The sequence below is a fragment of the Ranitomeya imitator genome, chromosome 5 (assembly GCF_032444005.1).
Source record: "Ranitomeya imitator isolate aRanImi1 chromosome 5, aRanImi1.pri, whole genome shotgun sequence".
Lineage (NCBI taxonomy): Eukaryota > Metazoa > Chordata > Amphibia > Anura > Dendrobatidae > Ranitomeya > Ranitomeya imitator.
In genome coordinates, this window is record NC_091286.1 from 561,019,304 (window position 1) to 561,041,716 (window position 22,413).

General features: G+C 42.4%; 1 protein-coding gene across 1 annotated transcript; it reads left to right on the forward strand.

Moving 5' to 3' along the window:
• Positions 1–2,118: 2,118 nt before the first annotated feature.
• Positions 2,119–8,504, forward strand: KCNE4 (potassium voltage-gated channel subfamily E regulatory subunit 4). Its single transcript, XM_069727670.1, has 2 exons — positions 2,119–2,224; positions 5,346–8,504. Exon 2 carries the CDS (start codon positions 5,376–5,378, stop codon positions 5,862–5,864), a length of 489 nt encoding a protein of 162 aa, XP_069583771.1. The 5' UTR covers positions 2,119–2,224; positions 5,346–5,375; the 3' UTR covers positions 5,865–8,504.
• Positions 8,505–22,413: the final 13,909 nt, after the last annotated feature.

Sequence of the window (22,413 nt, forward strand, 5' to 3'; positions counted from 1 at the left end):
GGACCTTACAACTCACTAGTAGTACACCTTACTAACTAATGATTCTACACATTGCTCAGCGACTCCCTAAGGCCGGTTTCACACGTCAGTGGCTCCGGTACGTGAGGTGACAGTTTCCTCACGTACCGGAGACACTGACTCACGTAGACACATTGAAAGCAATGTGTCACCGCACATGTCAGCGTGTTTTCACGGACCGTGTGTCCATGTGCAAAACACGGAGACATGTCAGTGTTCGTGGGAGCGCACGTATTACACGGACCCATTAAAGTCAATGGGTCCGTGTAAAACACGTACCGTACACAGACGCTGTCCGTGTGCAGTCCGTGTACCGTGCAGGAGACAGCGCTACTGTAAGCGCTGTCCCCCCCACGTGTTGCTGAAGCGGCCATTCATATCTTCTCTCCAGCAGCGTTCGCTGGAAAGAAGATATGAAAAATCCTTTTTTTTGTCCTCGTGTTTAAAATAAAGATCCCTGTCGCCTCCCCCCTCCCACCCCCTGTGCGCCCGCCCGCTGTTAATAAAATACTCACCCGGCTCCCTCGCAGTGTCCTGTCCTCGCCGCACCTTCTCCTGTATGAGCGGTCACGTGGGGCCGCCGATTACAGTCATGAATATGTGGCTCCATCTCCCATAGGGGTGGAGCCGCATATTCATTACTATAATAAGCGAGAAGGTGAAGGTGCGGCGAGGACAGGACGCTGCGAGGGAGCCGGGTGAGTATTTTATTAACAGCGGGGGGCGCACAGGGGGTGGGAGGGGGTTAGGGACAGGGATCATTATTTTAAACAAGGAAAAAAAAAAAAGGGGGGTTTTCATATCTTCTCTCCAGCAAATGCATCAGCACCAGATGCAGGGGACAGCGTTTATCTCTAGCGCTGTCTCCTGCACGCTCCGTGTGGTACCCAGTCGGCACACGGAGTGGGATGGCCCACGTGAGCTCACGGACACACGGACACGGATAATTCCGGTACCGATTTTTCCGGTACCGGAATTATCTGGACGTGTGAGACTGGCCTAAGGGAGAGGGAGTCTTTTATATAGGATGACTCCCAGCAATTGGGAGCGCATTTAGTATATACCCACGCTGTTCCTTTAAGAACGTGGGAGCATGCAAACTCATGTACTTGGTGTGCCGCCGAGACTGTGGCGTGCACACAATCAGGAGCATACAAAGGACCGTGCCGAGGACCGGGGCGGTGAGTAAGCTGATGTCCCTGCATGGAGGGAGAAGGGGACCCCATGCAGGGGCGCCCACATCAGCACTACAATCAGCACTGGAATATAGGCAGAAATTGGCCTTTATATCAATAAAAGCAGACACCCCTCTATAAAGAGCTGTTCCAGATTTCTCAACCCTCATTAAGCCTGGATTAACTGCCTTTGATTCCTTTCCCACCTCAGTTTTCCCAAGTAGGCTGAGGTGACACGAGCGTTGATTCTTTCTTCGATTGATTATGTTAATGACGCTCAATCTCTGATCAGTGTCAGCTTACTGTGATACAATTCTCTCATGCGAGAAAATCGGATCATGGGTGTGGCGAAGACGGGGAACTTAATTTCTTCATCTTCTCCATTGTCGGAGTCTGAGGATATCAGACTGCATTCGGATGACATCCGACTGCCACAAGATGTTTTACACGCACCCATAGACTTGTATGGCTGCACGTGACCTGAATTCTGAGCCACTCGATGCTGCGATTTTTTTTTCTCATGCTGAATCGTCAGGAGACGCTTGTGTGAGCGAGGCCTAACTCTGTTACCCTGTCCAGTAGCTTGGGGCACTGAAGGGTTAATATCACAGCTTCAGTAATGCATGTTCAATTTACACTCTACTCCTGAATGAAGACTTAATCTGAAAGAGTTCCATGGTTGAATCCAGTCCTGTCTTCACCTGTAGTTATGAGGATAACCCAGTATAGCAATTTGTTTTTGGCTTCATTTACTTTCCTAATTTTAATCAGAACTAGAAGTTTCTCACTCATTTTCTTTTCTTCTGTTCTCCCCCTTGTGGTTCAGTGGGATGTTCTGCGTGTCTTCAAGCACAAGCCTCCATCCTCCTCCTTCTATCCCATGTCACGCAGACGTCCACAGCTGGCTATATATGACCCTGCAGCATCGGAAGACGCTAGAACATCAGGTGGAAACCAGTTCAGCTTTCCAGGGATTCAGGGAGCAAGAACTGCACTTCTTCTTGAATTTACTCTTCAAGTGCTACTCACACGTAAGTCCATAACATACGACATCCCACACAATTTATCCCACTGTGCACAATGGTAGCTGGGCGATCATATAGCTCTGGGATATAATATATTTGATATAACACTGTTTATGAAGTCACTATTATTATGTATTTATAGCTCACCATTATACGAAGATAGATATATATATATATATACATACAGCTCTGGCAAAAAATAAGAGACCACTGCAAAATGTTCAGTTTGTCTGATTTTTCCCTTTATAGGTATATTTTTGAGTAAAATGTAAATTGTTCTTTTATTCTATAAACTGACAACATGTCTCCGAAGTTCCAAACAATAAATGTTGTATTTTTTTTTTAACTCAGGATGAGTTCAGAAATCAATATTTTGTGGAATAACCACGATTTTTAATCCCAGCTTTCATGCGTCTTGGCATGCTTTCCACCAGTCTTTCACACTGTTTCTGGTGCAAAAATGTAAGCAGTTCTTCTTTGTTTGATGGCTTGTGACTATCCATCATCTTCTTCATTACATTCCAGAGGTTTTCAATGGGGTTCAGGTCTGGAGATTGGGCTGCCCATGACAGGGCTTTGATGTGGTGGTCTCTTAATTTTTGCCAGCGCTGTATATATATGTGTGTGTTTTGCAACGTAATGCAAATAATAATATAATTTTATTTCAATGGCGTAAACATATTCCACAGCACTTTACAGTTCAAATATAACCTACAGCATAGACAATGCCGGATGGGTCGATTTTAGATTTGCACAAAAAAATTGTTCGCCTTCTATTTTCGCTATATACATATGGAGTCTCATAGAATGGGCTGTGTAAAATATCTTGTTTATCCCCACCACTCATACCTTGTATGGCAGAATTTACCCAACGTTTGCTAACCTTAAAGTTATTTACCCTAATAAGGATCATTAATGTGAGCCGTCATCCTCCTCTCCAGTATTAATTCAACCACATTTTTAAACAGTAGTGATGGTAGGAAACTACATCATATGTTTGTAGTGCCGGTGATATATGACTTGTAATGTGGCAAGGGGAAAGTCTTATGCTCCCTTCATTACCAAGGTTCCCTTTTCAGAAGTTTTAGCAGCAAGATATGGGAGTCTGAAAATATTTAAAGGAAACTTGTCATGTTTAAAAAGGTATCTAATGTGCAGCCAGGCTTTATACAGCAGGCGGAGATGATCAGCTGCATATACATTTTTGTGGGAAAAGATTCAGTAAAATTTGTATTAAATTCATTGAAAACTATGATATTTGTATGTATATGAGTCCAGTGGGCGTTCCCACTAGTGATCTACAGTCCTCCCTGTATGACTGTGTGCAGAGATAGCTGTCAATCACTAGTAGGACCGCCCACTGGACTCATATACATATGCGCCAGGGATTTCAATGAATAAAATGTAAGTTTTACCGAATCTTTTCCAGCAATCCTACATATTGTTCTTCTCAGCGTCTCCTTCTCTACACCGTGCTGCCCACAGATCGGACTGCATGTACGCGAGATGACGGGTGCCCTATATAGTGCACCTCTAAAAATGTAAAAGACTTGGTGGAGGCAGCAAACCTTTTACACAATGGCCTCCACAAAGCGTGTAATGTCTTTGTTTCCCATAAGCATAAAACATGATCCCACATCACAGGTGCCAGGCACTGTACCCAGGGAGGGACACTAATATTTCGTGAACCGTAGATAGGAAAGTGACACAATACCATACAGACTGTGGGATGACATGATATTCTAAGGGTAACAGAACCTATTTATTTAGCATAGTGACTGATCCCTATCATATAATAGAACGGTTTAGTTACAGTTATTGTATTACATAAGATTTGTCATAACTTTATGCAGAGTCAGACAACAAGGAGTCACTGACAACTGCTCCCTAACCACACGATTCACCACTTCCTATGGAGGACAATTCCAACATCATCCATGAGAACAACTCTTTCCACACAGAATATACTGTGCATGACACGAAGTATTCAAACTAATGCCAAAGTATAATGTGACCAATCATTATAGGGAATAGGGGATATTTGTGACACCGTGTAGAAGAAAATGCTGTCTTTGTTGCCCATAGCAACCAATCACAGCACAGCTCTCATTTCAAATTCTGCTTTTGAAAAATAAAAGCAGCGCTGTGATTGGTTGCTAAGGGAAAACAAAGTTAATTTTTCTGTTAGACAATTTTTAGAAATGTATCCCTTTTTGGTGTATTTAGTTATAAAGAATCTAACCAGGTTTACATATGTTGCTATAGGTTAGCAGATTGTCTAATGTACTGTGAAGAAAGGCTAGCAAGAGTTGTCAGATGGCAGGTGCTGTTGTGATGGCAATATTGGCAGTGTCCTTATCAGGGTCAGGCCATGAAGTGGGCGCTATAGTGTATAAATAAGGACAAGTATAAGATGTGCCAAAGATGATTTAAATTACAGGGTCCATTTGTATGTTTGTATGCAGTTTTTCCAGCCATTACTCCAATCTCATTCCAAAGACAAATAGATAGGGAAAGTACATGTGGGGGTTGCCTGGTTGCTAGGGAATCCCCACATGTACTTACGCTGACTAACAGATGTAAATCATTCAGCTGCGGCAAGAAAAACTAAATTTCCGAGCACTAAAAACTACTCGGAGGACCCCCGAGCGTGCTCGAGAAATCTCAAGTAACGAGTATATTCGCTCCTCACTAATAATAAATAATAAAATCTTATACATTTACGACATATATTAACAATGACAATGCCCATAATGGTCGTCTCCCTGAAGGCATCATTTATAAAGTCATTGCGATCTCAGGGGCATAACTATGGCAGATATCAGCCTCACATACCACAGGGGGCTCCAAAAAAGACAATTTGGCACTATATTTATGCACAAGACTGGGGCAGTGAGCTAAACCTTTGCCCCATGTGATGGAAAGCCTAGTTATGGCCCTGGATGACCCAGCATCCAAGAGAACACCATAATGGTTTACATGCCAGGGCATTTACCAACCCATCTTGTGGTTTTAATGAGAAATGAATGCCAAATGTAATGTGTGTGAATTTACTTCTGAGTTATTCTACATCTGTATCTAGTGTTATGTTATGGAAATATTCGTGGATTTTTTTTTCTACATGCAGATCCAACTGATACACTGAACTCCTGCTTCAATGTTGAGGATGGAAGAAATGGTTAATGGGACCGTAACAGGCAAAGACATGAGCTTGTATCAGGAACCGCCAAGCCAAGTAAGCAGTGGGAAGGATAACAATGAGTATCTCTACGTTCTGATCGTCATGTCCTTCTACGGAATATTTCTGACGGGCATCATGTTTGTCTACATGCGATCAAAAAAGAAGGAGAAAGAATCCAAACTTTTACTACTTTATCAGGATGAGGAGAAGCTTTGGACAGAGACCAGGAAGAGTACTTCTTCTCTTTCTTCATCCAAGCCACCCCAGCCGAGCACTGTGTTCACCGTCCTTCAGGACAGTTTTGTGCCCAGCCGATTCTGCACAGACTATAATGTAGTAGACAGCAGCCTGAGCTCTGAATCCTCCTCATCTGAAGTTCACTTAACCATCCAAGAAGAGGCTCCAGAGGTTCTTCAAGAAAAAGCAGATGAAGAACAATCTGAGGACACAACACAGATTTCCTAGCGATGTACTAAAGAGACTGCAGGAATCTATAGCATCTCTCCTTATGAGACTATAGTCTTGTGTTCAGGGTCCCGATGTCTAACAAGCTCCTTTTAGAGGAAGGAAGTACTAATGTTATAGTTGGGGTATGCAAAAAAAGGCCAGCTGTGTATAGAGGGATAGCATGGTCTTCCTTTCACATGCAGTGAACTAAAAGGTATCATAGGCTTTAGCATTGACAATGGCCCTAGAAAGAAAGAGCTGGCCCTGTACTTTTGACAGTCTAGCATGGGTTGATGCAAATTGACTGATAATAAAGCAAGACCAGAATGACCTGATCTTTCACTTTTATCATACTGGTAAGAAATGATAGAAGTCTCTATTGATAATCTAGATGAGGTAGGAACGCGTCTACAGAAGACCAGAAGTTGCTAGAATTTGTAGATGTCAGGGTATTAGTTTATTGAAGATTGGAAATTAAAGAAATAGGTTTTTATATTTACTAGTGTTAGGTAACAAATTTGATTTCTAGATCTCATGACACAATATATGCTGATGTATAGCACTTTTTGATAAATATTTATACATTTGCTACTATATGAAGTATTTCTAGAGCATTGAATGACTCAAGAGGTTGGATCCTCATTTTATCAGCTAAGGCCGGGATCACACATGCGAGAAACACGTCTGTGTCTCGCATGTGAAATCCAAGCTCTGGCGCCGGCACTCCAGAGCGGAGCGTGCCGCCGCATAGGAACACATGGAGCCGCATGCGCCGCTCTGAAGTGCTGGCACCAGAGCTTGCATTTCACATGCGAGCCACGGACGTGTTTCTCGCATGTGTGATTCCGGCCTAAGGGATTCACTAACAGAAGGTACGGGGCTTGATTTACGGACCACATTCCAATACTAAAACATGAAACAAAAACAAGATTGCCTTGCGCAGGCGTGTACTACGGAGGACATAGAATGAACTTCAATCCAATATTGCGGCCAGCATGCAGCCAGCGGGTAAGGAAAGGGTGAATCAAACACCCGAAAACTCCGCCCATATGACCGAAAACCGATCCCGCCAAATTCAGGTGACAGGTTCCCTTTAAGGACCAAGTTTAACCATTTCTGTGCTGCACTTCAATGGGTCTGAGCTGCAGTACCAGACATATCCTATGGACAGGAGCGGCACTGTTTGTAGAGGAAGAGCAAATATTTTTTCAACCACTGCAAACCCCTTATACGGTGGTTTTATACAGCACATTTTTTTAAAAAATGTCACTGCAGTTGTCGCAATTTTTTGGAACAAAAGTCATTAGCAGATTCACGAGGAATGTGAAATATATGGGAAAGACTTCGACTTCTTGACAAATTATCTTCTGGCTCAAAAAAACTGCGGTGGTGTTGTTCAAAATGTTTTGTGTGAGAAAACATCTTAGGCTATGTGCACATGATGCGGATGTAGTGCAGATCCGCAGCGTTTTTTTCCGCGAAGAAACGCTGCAGATCCGCAAAGTGATTTACAGTACAATGTAAATCAATAGGGAAAAAAATGGTGCAGAAAAATCCGCATGGAAAGCGCAGCGGATTGAAAGAAGGAGCATGTCACTTCTTTTGTGTGGATCTGCAGCATTTCTGCACCCTTCCATTATAGAAGTCCGCAGGGGTAAAAAAGACGCATGAAATCCGCACAAAATCCCCTGCAAATCCACCACAAAAACGCACAAATTCTGCAAGAAAAACGCATCAAATCTGCACCTGCGTTTTCTGCCAGGAGATGCAGATTTTGTGCAGAAAATTCTGCACCCAAATCTGCAACGTGTGCACATAGCCTTAAAGGGAATTCGTCACTGGGATTTTGCTATGTAATCTGAGGACATCATGAGGTAGGGGTAAGACACTAATTCCAGGTATATGTCACTTATTAGGCTGTGTGATGTTCTCTCAATACAAAAAAATGTTTTAGCAGCAGGAGATTATCAGTGCCGGACTAGCTGTCCCTGTGCCTCCTAGTCCAACCATGTCCCCACCACTGATTAACAGCTGACTGTCAATACACAATGTATGTAGAAAGCTATATGACATGAGCGGAGTCAGCCTTCTGGGCACTGCTACATCTACAGCAGTGAAAATGCTGATTCTATCACAATTGCTGCAACTAGTAAACTAAATCTTACAGATTGTATATACACTTGCGAGCAGGACTCCTGAAACTGTTGAACTGTGTTACTTTGTAATGTTTTTATTGTTTGTACATGTCCTGCTTAATTGTAAAGTGTTACGGAATATGTTGGTGCTATATAAATCAAATTATTATTATAATTAAGTGATGCATCGCTGACAGATTCCCTTTAACAGTTGCAGTACTAACAATTCTTTTGCATAGGTCCCATAATTTTATACAAGACAGGACAAAATGGCAAAGAAAGAACATGAACTAGAAGAACTGCATTTACCTACCATATATGACTACAGACAGATATTTTCTGTGATGTCTCAAGTATTTAATATTTCAATTTATGGTAGACTATACATTGTAGAGCGCAGGATCATCTACTATTACCCACTTTGCGTCCTTTCATTGTATCATGTTACACTTGGTGGTAATGGTTTGTTAATAAATTTTGATTTTGTTAATGCTATCTAAATTAAAGATAGAATAAAAATTGACAGAGTTTATTTGTGGTCCTTGATTCCAAACACACCCTTTCCGCACACACAAGGATGGCTCATTGACGGACTCAGACTCAATTAAACCCAAAATAATTTACCCAACGTAAAGAGTACTCACCACCAATATGGGATTGTCCTATTCATTTAATAACAAAGTGGGCAGCCCCAGATTGGTGATTTTCTTAAATATCATGTAGTAACAAAATGTCTTATAAGTGCCCCTAACATCTCCCTCAAAGGGTCCAACTTTCTAATAAAAATCAAACCCAAGATTCTCAGTTGCAATACATCTCGCAAAAACTAGTTCTTTGGATAAAGCGAGCCCTGCCATGTACCGAATGGTGACTGCTCTAATAATATTATCATCAGTGACAGGCTGGTAATCTTTGGTGCAAAGAGAGACATCTTGCAAGTTTTCACTATATCACTGTGAATGAAGGTGGGTTGTGGGTTCCTCCTCTGGATGCTGAAATTCCATAACCTGGAAGGTTGAGCCTGACTTTTGCTAGGCAGACTCTTTTTGGGGACATTAGGGGCACCTATGAGAGGGTATGTTACTACATGATGAACAAATCACCAATTTTTGATAGATACAGTCTAAGGAGAACAATGTAGTGGTACAGTTTCTCCATGATGGCACTGACTGGATAGTGGAGGACATATGCACACTGGTTATACAACAGTGTTGATACAGAACTTGGCAAATACAATTCAATATGATATAGTGATGGGTAATTACAGAGCAATAAAGCGGTACTGGGCTTGATAGATAGTCTCTTATAGTACCTACAGAAGGCATTGCTTCTGCCACTAGACACTGCCCCACAGCTATGTTCAGGACAATGAACATACATGGCACACCTCACAGTTTGTCACACTACGAACAGTCCACAGTTTCTCAGTAATGTAAGGTACATCAGAACTCCTGGTGTAAGCCATAGTCTTCCTATTTGTCAAAGACCGCCATATGGCTCATTGGAAGGACCACAGTCTTCTTCCCTTTCTCAAGCCATGGCAGAGCTTGTTAATACCAGCCGCAGCAGCCACCACTGTCACAGACTACAGTACCGTTTAGTATTTCAGGCCACAGCCCTTTTTCAGTGATCCAGGCAACTAAAATCCACACAGGCAGCTGCAAGGAAGGAAGGCTGGCACAACAAGTATTACGGGTCTTGTTAGGACACAACTTTCCGTCCCAGGGGTCACAATTTTGATCAAGATTCTTTGTTTTCCAATTATGTTGGTAGCCATCAGGGAGTCGTCTGTAACCACTCACTAAAGGTACCTTCACACTGAGCGACTTTAGAACGATAACAATAGCGATCCGTGACGTTGCAGCGTCCTGGATAGCGATATCGTTGTGTTTGACATGCAGCAGCGATCAGGATCCTGCTGTGAGATCGCTGGTCGGAGCTAGAAGGCCAGAACTTTATTTCGTCGCTGGATCACCCGCTGACATCGCTGAATCGGCGTGTGTGACGCCGATTCAGCGATGTCTTCACTGGTAACCAGGGTAAACATCGGGTTACTAAGCGCAGGGCCGCGCTTAGTAACCCAATGTTTACCCTGGTTACCATTGTAAATGTAAAGAAAACCAAACACTACATACTTACATTCCGATGTCTGTCACGTCCCCTCACCGTCAGCTTCCCGCACTGTCAGCGCCGGCCGTAAAGCAGAGCACAGCGGTGACGTCACCGCTCTGCTTTACGGCCGGCGCTTACACAGTGCAGGGAAGGTGACGGCGAGGGACGCGACAGACACCGGAATGTAAGTATGTAGTGTTTTTTTTTTTTTTACATTTACAATGGTAACCAGGGTAAACATCGGGTTACTAAGCACGGCCCTGCGCTTAGTAACCCGATGTTTACCCTGGTTACCAGGGGACTTCGGCATCGTTGGTCGCTGGAGAGCTGTCTGTGTGACAGCTCTCCAGTGACCACACAACGACGAAACAGCGACGCTGCAGTGATCGGCATCGTTGCCTATATCGCTGCCGCGTCGCTTCTCGTAGATCGTTTAACCGTTCATCGTAGGACATACTTTGCAGTTCGCTCACCATCCCGGTCGCTCTTCTCTGAACTTGTTCCAGTTTTTCAATGTCTTTTTTAAAATATGGTGCCCAGAACTGTACACAGTATTCCAGATGAGACCTGACCAAGGAGGAGTAGAGGGGGATAATTACTTTGATGACTTTGATGGAATGGTCTGTGGGTGTCATGTTACGTTTGCAGAGCCCCTGATGTGCCTAAACAGTAGAAACCCCCCACAAGTGACCCCATTTTGGAAACTAGACCCCCAAGGAACTTATCTAGATGTGCCGTGAGCACTTTGAACCACCAAGTGCTTCACAAAAGTTTATAACGCAGAGCCGTGAAAATAAAAAATCATTTTGTTTTTTTAGCCCACAATTTTTTATTTTCACAAGGGTAACAGGAGAAACTGAACCCCAATAGTTGTTGTCCAGTTTGTCCTGAGTACGCTGATACCCCATATGTGGGGATAAACCAATGATTGGGCACACGTCGGGGGTCTGAAAGGAAGTAGTGACGTTTTGAAATGCAGACTTTGATGGAATGGTCTGCGGGCATCACGTTGCGTTTGCAGAGCCCCTGATGTACTTAAACAGTAGAAACCCCCCACAAGTGACCCCATTTTGGAAACTAGACCCCCCCAAGGAACTTATCTAGATGTGTGGTGAGCACTTTGAACCCCCAAGTGCTTCACAAAAGATTATAACGCAAAGCCGTGACAATTAAAAATCTTTTTTTTTAGCCCCCATTTTTTTTATTTTTCCAAGGGTAACAGGATAAATTAGACCCCCAAAATTGTTGTACAATTTTTCCTAAGTATGCTTATGCCCCATATGTTTGGTCACACGTCGGGGCTCGGAAGGGAAGGAGCACCATTTGACTTTTTGAATGCAAGATTGGCTGGAATCAATGGTGGCGCCATGTCATGATTGGAGACCCCCTGATGTGCCTAAACAGTGGAAACCCCTCAATTCTAACTCCAACACTAACCCCAACACACCCCTAATCCTAATCCTAACTCTAACCATAACCGTAATCACAACCCTAACCCCAACACACCCCTAACCACAACCCTAACCCCAACACACCCCTAACCCTAATCCCAACCCTAACCCTAATCCCAACCCTAACCCCAACACACAACCAACCCTAATCCCAACCCTAACCATAACCCCAACCACAAGACTGCCCCATGTTCTTACCAGGTTGAAGGAACTGGGCTATGCCATTGGACTGTTGAGCAACTGTTGTCGTGTGGGCCTAAGTGCCATTGTTTTTACAGTAACTTGGACTCGGATGGACATTAGTCTGCCGCTCTAACCGAGAACACCACCCAATTAAAGTGTTATGCAGAAGGAGAAACTGGTAAGCACCCAAGGACTGCTGTTATGGTGGTTCACGAGCCCAAAAACTTGAGCTCTCTCATTCCAGGTGCGCTCGTTAGCAATGGACACTCTATACCATGGGAAGAGGAGACTACAGCTGTTATGTGTTTTATGTGAATATTACATGCTGCATGTTGTCTTCCAGGTTCCAGAATGTTCGAGAAGAACCATATTCAAAGAAGGAAGGAATACAATAATGATGGACTGTTCTGCTGCTTTCCCTCCCCTGAAGGCAACAATCGCGCTCTGTATAGTGTCATGCGGTTTTACATGTAATGTCAATAGTGATGTTATGGTAATGTACAGCATGTAAGTACTGTAAAGTGATAATGTATAATGTGAGTAGTGCATAGTATAGGATTAAATTAGGGATAAGGTAAGTACTGTTTATTTAGTAAATGGTTTAGCAATGATATCCGACATAGGATAAAAACAATAGGTTTAGTCTATAGGATCGGGCATAATAAATAATAGAACTAACCAAGTGAGTGGGAATTGGTCTAAGTAAAAGGTGTGCACTTTCGTATAGTGAGGGAGATAGAGAAGTGCATTGACAAATCCAAGTACAAGTCCAGTGGGCTGCTACAGTCAGCATGTGTCTAACATTCCGGGCAGTGGGACACCATACTGGAATGTTGAATGTCACGTCCGGAGCCCAGGGTCTAACATATGGACTACCAGGCACATTAACTCCTTCCGCACCGAAGGCAGTTCTGGACCGGCAATCTGCCAAGGCGGGCACATGCCCAGTGGGCCGGTGGGTATGAACTACAAAGTAGGCCGCCAGTCCTTTAAAACTTCTGCCATGTGTGCTCATGCTGACCAGGGATGCGGCGGCCCATGACAGTGCATGTGCATGGCTGTGGCCCTCGTTAGTACGGGTGTGCGGCTGTTACCCTCGTCAGTGTGTGCAAGCAAGAGAGCGCACGCACTAAGGGCATTTAATCAAAAATTTAAAAAGCCCGCCGCCGCACACACAGGATGCCTCTCTCTGTCTCACGCTAGCCTGTAGCAGTGTCAGAAAACATGCTCTACTCACCAATCCCAAGGCATCTGCTCCTCAGCACCTCTGACGCTTGACAGTAGACCTGCTCAGCTCTTCATCATCCCCCCATCTCAGGGATTTGCGTGAGTCCTTAGATGGAAACTTTTTTTTAATGTATATACAGCAGTTGATGTTCTCCTGTGTAATGTACCGGTATATGTATTGTTTATATATGTACAATATATAAGTGATACTGTTACTGCTGTGTATAATTTATTAGGTAAACACAACAGTAACACCCTACGGAATTGTATATTTATAGACAATTAGAATTTATATATTTAATCAATAATCATAAAATAACCGTGATGTACTGTGAAAAGAGTGGAGGCCACTCATGGAAAGGAACTAGTCGAGCACCTAAAAGATGGCAAACCAAGAGATATCTGGACAGAAAATATATGATAAGAAGATATATATTTATTCAAGAAAATAACAAAAAATGGCACAATATGTATGTGCACGTACCAAGATACATAACTGATTAAGCATAAAAAAATGGATATAAAAAATCTTAAGTAAATATATAAAAACCAATGTTACAAATAGCGGATTTAAGGTATGATTAACATGATTACTTACCGTATATCAAAATCAATAAATACCCCACCATTTTTTTTTTTTAAGCTACTGATGAGGAATCAACTATTCCAAATATATAAGCCTCACATGGAGGCAAAAAGTAAATAAAGTGCACTAGTGTCAGAATATTGGTGACCAAAGTAAAATATATAAAGAAATAAAAAATCTATTTCAAAATCAATTGCAAAGGCTCCAACTGACATTAAAGACTAAAGTGCGCAAGTTTCAACATAAAGAGAGTGCCTTTTATAGCATATTAAAAGTGCATAGTGCTGAAAATTCCATAAAATAAAAATAAGGGTGTAAACCTTTAAGAGCCGCTAGGTCTTGATAACGCACACCCTGATGCGCGTTTCGGAAGAAGGTTCCTTCGTCGGGGGGGGGGGGGGGGTGTCTTTGTAAGATCAGTGGATTTATATATAAGTAAAACTTAAATTTGGCGTAGATACTAGTGACCCTGAGTATAAATGGCGCATGCGCCATCAAGAGGACAAGGAAGCCCAAGCTGCCGCCTCACATGACTGGACGCATGGGATGAGTACCCGGCGTTGCCAAGGACACAGAGACGCGGCAGCCCAGACGACTTACGGTATTTGTTTAATTTGTTATCACATGTGTTTGAGTCACACTGTTTTCAAATCCCTTTGTATTATTTTTTATTATTAATTATTATCTTCATGATTTTTTTTTTTTTTTTTTCCAAACTGTTTTTATTAAACATTTTCAATTAAACATTTTCAACATTAGTATATTAACATGCAAACATAGGTACAAGGAATTACCTCCCTCTTTCCGGTATTACAGAAGCCCATTATTAAAGACGGTAACTATTTTAGCGTTCCAATTTGCAAATTAAGGCAAAGTACCTCTCAATCAAGATAAAACATAAGGCTAAAAACATAGAATTCAACATGGAAATACAATACGAGTGGACTACCACTCTGTAACTAGATAACCCCAAATGATGAGAGAGGGGAAGTTATAGCTAGAGAAAAAATGAAAAACAAAAAAGAGGGGGGAGGGGTCAACAAACAGACTAGGGAAAGTCGAAGGGAGGGAAGGGGGGGGGGGACACACTTGATTTTTATTTTTAATATTTTTTTATTTACTATTTATTATCATTTATTATTTATTATTTTATTTAGTATTATTATTTCTTTATGTATTTTATTATTTTTTTATTATTTACTTATTTAATTATTTTTTTCACATTTCACAATTCACACATTTATTATTTTTTTTCACACATCTCATCACTTATCTTCACTTAATATATCCAGATATAAGTATTATATAAAGTCCGATCTTACTGGTGCACCATCTTCATATTCCTTTCGTTCATGTTTTCATTTTCATCTCCCCAGATTTTATTATATAGGTTTTTTCATCCAGTGGTTGACTATGATATCCTGCTTTTAGACAATGCATACTCGGTAATACTTGTAAATTGATTCCTTGTTCTGCTTGCCCATACCGTGTCCTGTGTTGTGCGCATGTGCTGCCTGTGTCCCATCGTCCAGACTGCCACGTCTCCATGTCCTTGGCAACGCCAGGTACTCATCCCGTGTATCTGGCCATGTGAGGCGGCTGCTTGGACTTCAGGGACCTTCTGGCGGCGCATGCGCCGTTTATACTCGGGGTCACCGGTATCGGCGCTAAATTTAAGTTTTGCTTACATATAAACCCACAGATCTTACAAAGACACCATCCCCTTAACAAGGAACTTGCTTCTGAAACGCGCGTTGGGTGCGCGTTATCAAGAACTAGCGGCTCTTAAAGGTATACCCCCTTATTTTCATTTTATGGCATTTTCAACAGTATGCACTATGCACACTTAATATGATATTAAGGTACTCTGTTTATGTTGACACATGCGCACTTTAGTCTTTAATCTCAATTGGAGCCTTTGCAATTGATTTTGAAATAGATTTTTTATTTCTTTATATATTTTACTTTGGTCACTAATATTCTGACACTAGTGCACTTTATTTACTTTTTGACTCCATGTGAGGCTTATATTTATTATGAAATCAAACAAAGTCCAGCTCACCATGGTCGACATCCTTGGAGACTCGGAGCACGGAACCGCTGTGTCAGGGCGTGGAAGAATCAAGAAAAGGATGAGGAATCCAGCTCAACAAGATAGTGAAGTGACTATGTCGTTGAGCTGGATTCCTCATCATTTTCTTTATATTTATTATACCTTTGGAATAGTTGATTCCTCATCAGTACCTTTTAAAAAAAAATTGGAGAGGGGGTGTATTTTTTGATTTTGATATAAGTAATCATGTTAATCATACCTTAAATCCGCTATTTGTAACATTGGTTTTTATAAATTTACTTAAGATTTTGTATATCTTTTTTTTTATGCTTAACTATTTATGTATCTTGGTACGTGCACATTCATATTGTGCTATTTTTTTGTCATTTTTTTGTTATTTTCTTGAGTAAAGATATATCTTCTTATCATATATTTCCTGTCCGGATATCTCTTGGTTTGCCAATGTTTTAGGTGCTCAGCTAGTTGCTGTATATAATTGCAGTATCAACTATATAAATGTACATGCAGTAGTCTTTATCTACAATATAATTGTCTATGGGTCACTTCCGTCTTTCTGTCTGTTTGTCTTTCTGTCTGTCTGTAACAGAAATCCCAAGTCGCTGATTGGCCGCGGCAAAACAGACATGACCAATCAGCGACAGGCACAGTCAAGCGACAAAATGGCCGCTCCTTATTCCCCGCAGTCAGTGCCGGCTCCGTACTCCCCTCCAGTCAGCGCTCACACAGGGTTAATGGCAGCGTTAACGGACCGCGTTATGCCGCGGTGTAACGCACTCCGTTAACGCTGCTATTAACCCTGTGTGACCAACTTTTTACTTTTGATGCTGCCTATGCAGCATCAATAGTAAATCTAATGTTAAAAATAATAAAAAAAATAAGAAATCATTATATACTCACCTTCTGTCGGCCCCCCGGATGCAGCCCAGGCCTTTCCAGCTCCTCGTGACGCTCGGGACCATGCATTGCGGTCTCGCGAGATGATGACATAGCGGTCTCGCGAGACCACACGTCATCATCTCGCGAGACCGCAATGCACTCTTGGGAGCCTTGGGGCCTCGCCCTACTCCCCTGCAGTCAGTGCCCTCTTTATACTCCCCCCCCAGTCAGCGCTCGCCGCCCACATAGCGTTGTAGCAGTCCGTTAAACCGACTGCGTTACACCGCGGCATAACGTGGTGTAACGCAGTCTGTTCATGCTGCTATTAACCCTATCTGACGAACTTTTTACTATTTATGCTGCCTATGCAACATCAAAAGTAAAAAGATATAATGTTAAAAATAATTTTTAAAAATCGTGATATTCTCACCTTCCGTCGCCTCAGCAGCAGTTTTTCCTGCAGCTTGCAATGCTCCCTTCCCACCGCTTCGCTGATTACTCGCGCCCAGCCGACGCGACCAATCAGCAACATTGGCGCGGGATCTAATGTTAAAAATAATTAAAAAATTAAAAATCATTATATACTCACCTTCTGGATCCAGCCCAGGCCTTTCCCGCAGCTCGCGACGCTCCGGTGACCGGTCCATGCATTGCGGTCTCGCGAGATGATGACTTAGCGGTCTCGCGAGACCGCTACATCATCATCTCGCGAGACCGCAATGCACTCTTCGGACCGGAGCGTCGCAAGGAGAATCGGTAGACACCTCGGCTAGATCCGGGGGGCCGACGGAAGGTGAGTATATAACTATTTTTTATTTTAATTCTTTTTTAAACAGAGATATGGTGCCCACATTGCTATATACTGTGTTATATACTGCGTGGGCTGTGTTATATACTACATCTCTGTGCTATATACTATATGGGCTGTGCTATATACTACGTGGCTGTACTATATACTACTTGGCTGGGCAATATACTACGTGGGTGGGCAATATACTACGCGGCTTAGCAACATACTATGTGGCTGGGCAGTATACTACGTGGCTGGGCAATATACTAAGTCGCTGGGCAATATACTATGTCGCTGGGCAATATACTACGTTGCTGGGCAATAAACTACGTGGCCGGGCAATATACTATGTGTCTGTACTATTTACTACGTGGCCTGTGCTATATACTATGTGGCTGGGCAACATACTACGTGGCTGTGCTATATAGCTATATACTACATGGGCTGTGCTATATACTACGTGGCTGTGCTATATACTACATGGGCTGTGTTATATACTACGTGGTTTTGCTATATACTACGTGGCTGGGCAACATACTACATGGCTGTGTTATATACTATGTGGCTGTGCTATATACTACGTGTCTGTGCTATTCACTACGTGGCCTGTGCTATATACTATGTGGCTGTGTAATATACTATGTGGCTGTGCTATATACTATGTGGCTGTGCTATATACTATGTGGCTGTGCTATATACTACATGGGCTGTGCTATATACTATGTGGCTGTGCTATATACTACGTGGCTGCGCTATATACTAAGTGGCTGGGCAATATACTACGTGGGCTGTGCTATTTACTACATGGGCTGTGTTATATACTACATGGCTGTGCTATATACTACGTGGGCTGTGCTATTTGCTACATGGGCTGTGCTATATACTATGTGGCTGGGCAGTATACTATGTGGCTGTGTTATATACTACGTGGCTGTGCTATATACTACGTGGCTGTGCTATATACTACGTGGGCTGTGCTATTTACTACATGGGCTGTGTTATATACTACATGGCTGTGCTATATACTACAGTCATGGACAAAAATTTTGAGAATGAGACAAATATTAATTTTTCCAAAGTCTACTGCTTCATTTTTTCTAATGGCAATTTGCATATACTCCTGAATGTCAGAGTGATCAGCTTAACAGCAATTACTGTACTTGCAAAGTCAATATTTGCCCAGAAAATGAACTTTAACCCCCAAAACACATTTCAACATCATTGCAGTCCTGCCTTAAAAGGAGCAGCTAACATCGTTTTAGTGATTGATCCATTAACACAGATGTGGGTGTTGATGAGGACAGGGCTGGCGATCAATCAGTCATGATTAAGTGAGAATGACATCACTGGACACTTTAAAAGGAGGCTGGTGCTTGGTATCATTATTTCTCTTCAGTTACCCATGGTTATCTCTAAAGAAACACGTGCAGCCATCATTGCACTGCACAAAAATGGCCTAACAGGGAAGAGTATCGCAGCTACAAAGATTGCACCTCAGTCAACAATCTATCGCATCATCAAGAACTTCAAGGAGAGAGCTTCCATTGTTGTCAAAAAGGCTCCAGGGCACCCAAGAAAGACCAGCAAGCGCCAGGACCGTATCTTAAAACTGTTTCAGCTGCGGGATCGGACTACCAGCAGTGCCGAGCTTGCTCAGGAATGGCAGCAGGCTGGTGTGAGTGCTTCTGCACGCACTGTGAGGCGGAGACTCTTTGAGCAAGGCCTGGTTTCAAGGAGGGCAGCAAAGAAGCCACTTCTCTCCAGAAAAATCATCAGGGACCGACTGATATTCTGCAAAAGGTACAGGGAGTGGACTGCTGAGGACTGTGGCAAAGTCATTTTCTCTGATGAATCCCCTTTTCGATTGTTTGGGACATCTGGAAAACAGCTTATTCGGAGAAGAAGAGGTGAGCGCTACCACCAGTCTTGTCTCATGCCAATTGTAAAGCATCCTGAAACCATTCATGTGTGGGGTTGCTTCTCAGCCAAGGGAATCGGCTCACTCACAGTCTTGCCTAAAAACACAGCCATGAATAAAGAATGGTACCAGAATGTCCTCCAAGAGCAACTTCTCCCAACCGTCCAAGAGCAGTTTGGCGCCCAACAATGCCTTTTCCAGCATGATGGAGCACCTTGCCATAAAGCAAAGGTGATAACTAAATGGCTCATGGAACAAAACATAGAGATTTTGGGTCCATGGCCTGGAAACTCCCCAGATCTTAATCCCATTGAGAACTTGTGGTCAATCATCAAGAGGCGGGTGGACAAACAAAAACCAACAAATTCTGGCAAAATGCAAGCATTGATTATGCAAGAATGGACTGCTTTCAGTCAGGATTTGGTCCAGAAGTTGATTGAGAGCATGCCAGGGAGAATTGCAGAGGTCTTGAAGAAGAAGGGTCAACACTGCAAATATTGACTTGCTGCATTAACTCATTCTAACTGTCAATATAACCTATTGGTACTCATAATATGTTTGCAATTATATTTCTGTATGTGATATAAACATCAGACAAACACTAATAAAAACCAGAGGGCAGCAGATCATGTGAAAATATAATTTTGGTGTCATTCTCAAAAATTTTGGCCATGACTGTACGTGGCTGTGCTATATACTACGTGGCTGTGCTATATACTACATGGGCTGTGATATATACTACGTGGCTGTGTTATATACTATGTGGCTGTGCTATATACTACGTGGCTGTGCTATATACTACGTGGCTGTGCTATATACTATGTGTCTGTTATATACTACGTGGCTGTGCTATATACTACGTGGCTGTGCTATATACTACGTGGCAGGCCAATATACTACGTGGCTGGGCAATATATTACGTGTCTGTGCTATTTACTACGTGGGCTGTGTTATATACTACGTGGCTGTGTTATATACTACATGGCTGTGCTATATTCTACGTGGCTGTGCTATATACTACGTAGGCTGTGTTATACGTTACTTGGCTGTGCTATATTTCTCTGCTGTATCTGTGCATCATGAATCATGGTATGTGGTAAAGAGGGGCCGGGGCCCTCAAAAACCTGGAGCCGGCCCTGGCTTCACTGATTGGTCACGCCCGGCCACGAACAATCAGAGACAGGCGCAGTCCGCCTGCGAATTGGCGTGGAATTTGAACCACGCTTCGCTAATTGGTCACGGCCGGGCGGCTGAATCCTGTGTATAAATTGCATTATTCTGAAAACTTCATAAATAAACTACATACATATTCTAGAACACCCGATGCGTTAGAATAGGGCCACCATCTAGTACATTATAAAAGTGATACTGTGATTTTTGTATATATGTTATATAGGTGATACTGCTGTATACACTGTTTGCAGAGTTATTAGGCAAGTTGTATTTTAGAGGATTATTTTTATTATTGATCAACAACTATGTTCTCAGTCAACCCAAAAGACTCATAAATATCAAAGCTTAATATTTTTGGAAGTTGGAGTGAGGTTGTGCAGGTAACTATTACTGTGCAGAATTATTAGGCAACTTAATAAAAACCAAATATATTCCCATCTCACTTGTTTATTTTCACCAGGTAAACCAATATAACTGCACAAAATTTAGAAACATTTCTGACATGCAAAAACAAAACCCCAAAAAATTAGTGACCAATATAGCCACCTTTCTTTATGATGACACTCAACGGCCTTCCATCCATAGATTCTGTAATTTGCTTGATCTGTTTACGATCAACATTGCGTGCAGCAGCCACCACAGCCTCCCAGACACTGTTCCGAGAGGTGGACTGTTTTCCCTCCCTGTAGATCTCACATTTTATGAGGGACCACAGGTTCTCTATGGGGTTCAGATCGGGTGAACAAGGGGGCCATGTCATTGTTTTTTCTTTTTTGAGACCTTTACTGGCCAGCCACGCTGTGGAATAGTTGGAGGCAGGTGATGGAGCATTATCCTGCATGAAAATCATGTTTTTCTTGAACGATACCGACTTCTTCCTGTACCACTGCTTGAAGAAGTTGTCTTCCAGAAACTGGCAGTAGGTCTGGGAGTTGAGCTTCACTCCATCCTCAATCCGAAAAGGTCCCACAAGTTCATCTTTGATACCAGCCCATACCAGTACCCAACCTCCACCTTGCTGGCGTCTGAATCGGAGTGGAGGTCTCTGCCCTTTACTGATCCAGCCTCTGGCCCATCCATCTGCCCCATCAAGAGTCACTCTCATTTCATCAGTCCATAAAACCTTTGAAAAGTCAGTCTTAAGATATTTCTTGGCCCAGTCTTGACATTTTATCTTATGTTCCTTGTTCAAAGGTGGTTGTTTTTCAGCCTTCCTTACCTTGGCCATGTCCCTGAGTATCGCACACCTTGTGCTTTTTGTTACTCCAGTAACGTTGCAGCTCTGAAATATGGCAAAAATGGTGGGAAATGGCATCCATCTTGGCAGCTTCACGCTTGATTTTCCTCAATTCATGGGCAGTTATTTTGCACCTTTTTTGCCCAACACGCTTCTTGCGACCCCGTTGGCTATTTGCCATGAAACGCTTGATTGTTTGGTGATCACACTTCAAAAGTTTGGCAATTTCAAGACTGCTGCATCCCTCTGCAAGACATCTCACAATTTTGGACTTTTCAGAGCCCGTCAAATCTCTCGTCTGACCCATTTTGCCAAAGGAAAGGAAGTTGCCTAATAATTAAGCACACTTTATATAGGGTTTTGATGTCATTAGACAACACCCCTCCTCATTACAGAGATGCACATCACCTGATTTACTTAATTGGTAGTTAGCTCTCAAGCCTGAACAGCTTGGAGTAGGACAACATGTATAAAAAGTATCATGTGATCAAAATACAACTTGCCGAAAAAATCTGCACACAGTGTATATACTGTGACTATGCACAGCCATGACAGTGTTACATACATATTGTATAATCAGGAATCACAGTATCACATAAATAATGTATATACAGTAGTCTATACATTATATAGGTGATACTGTGACTGCAATATATAATATATAGGTGATACTGCAACTGCTGTATATACGTAATATAGGTGATACTGCTAGATCTATTTGTAGACTATACAGAGCCATCACAGTATCACATACATAATGTATATACATCAGTCGCAGTATCACCTATATAATTTATATTGTATA

What these genes read in the sequence shown, in the direction of transcription:
- KCNE4 (XM_069727670.1), top strand. Translation starts at nt 5,376, where the DNA reads ATGTTGAGGATGGAAGAAATGGTTAATGGGACCGTAACAGGCAAAGAC.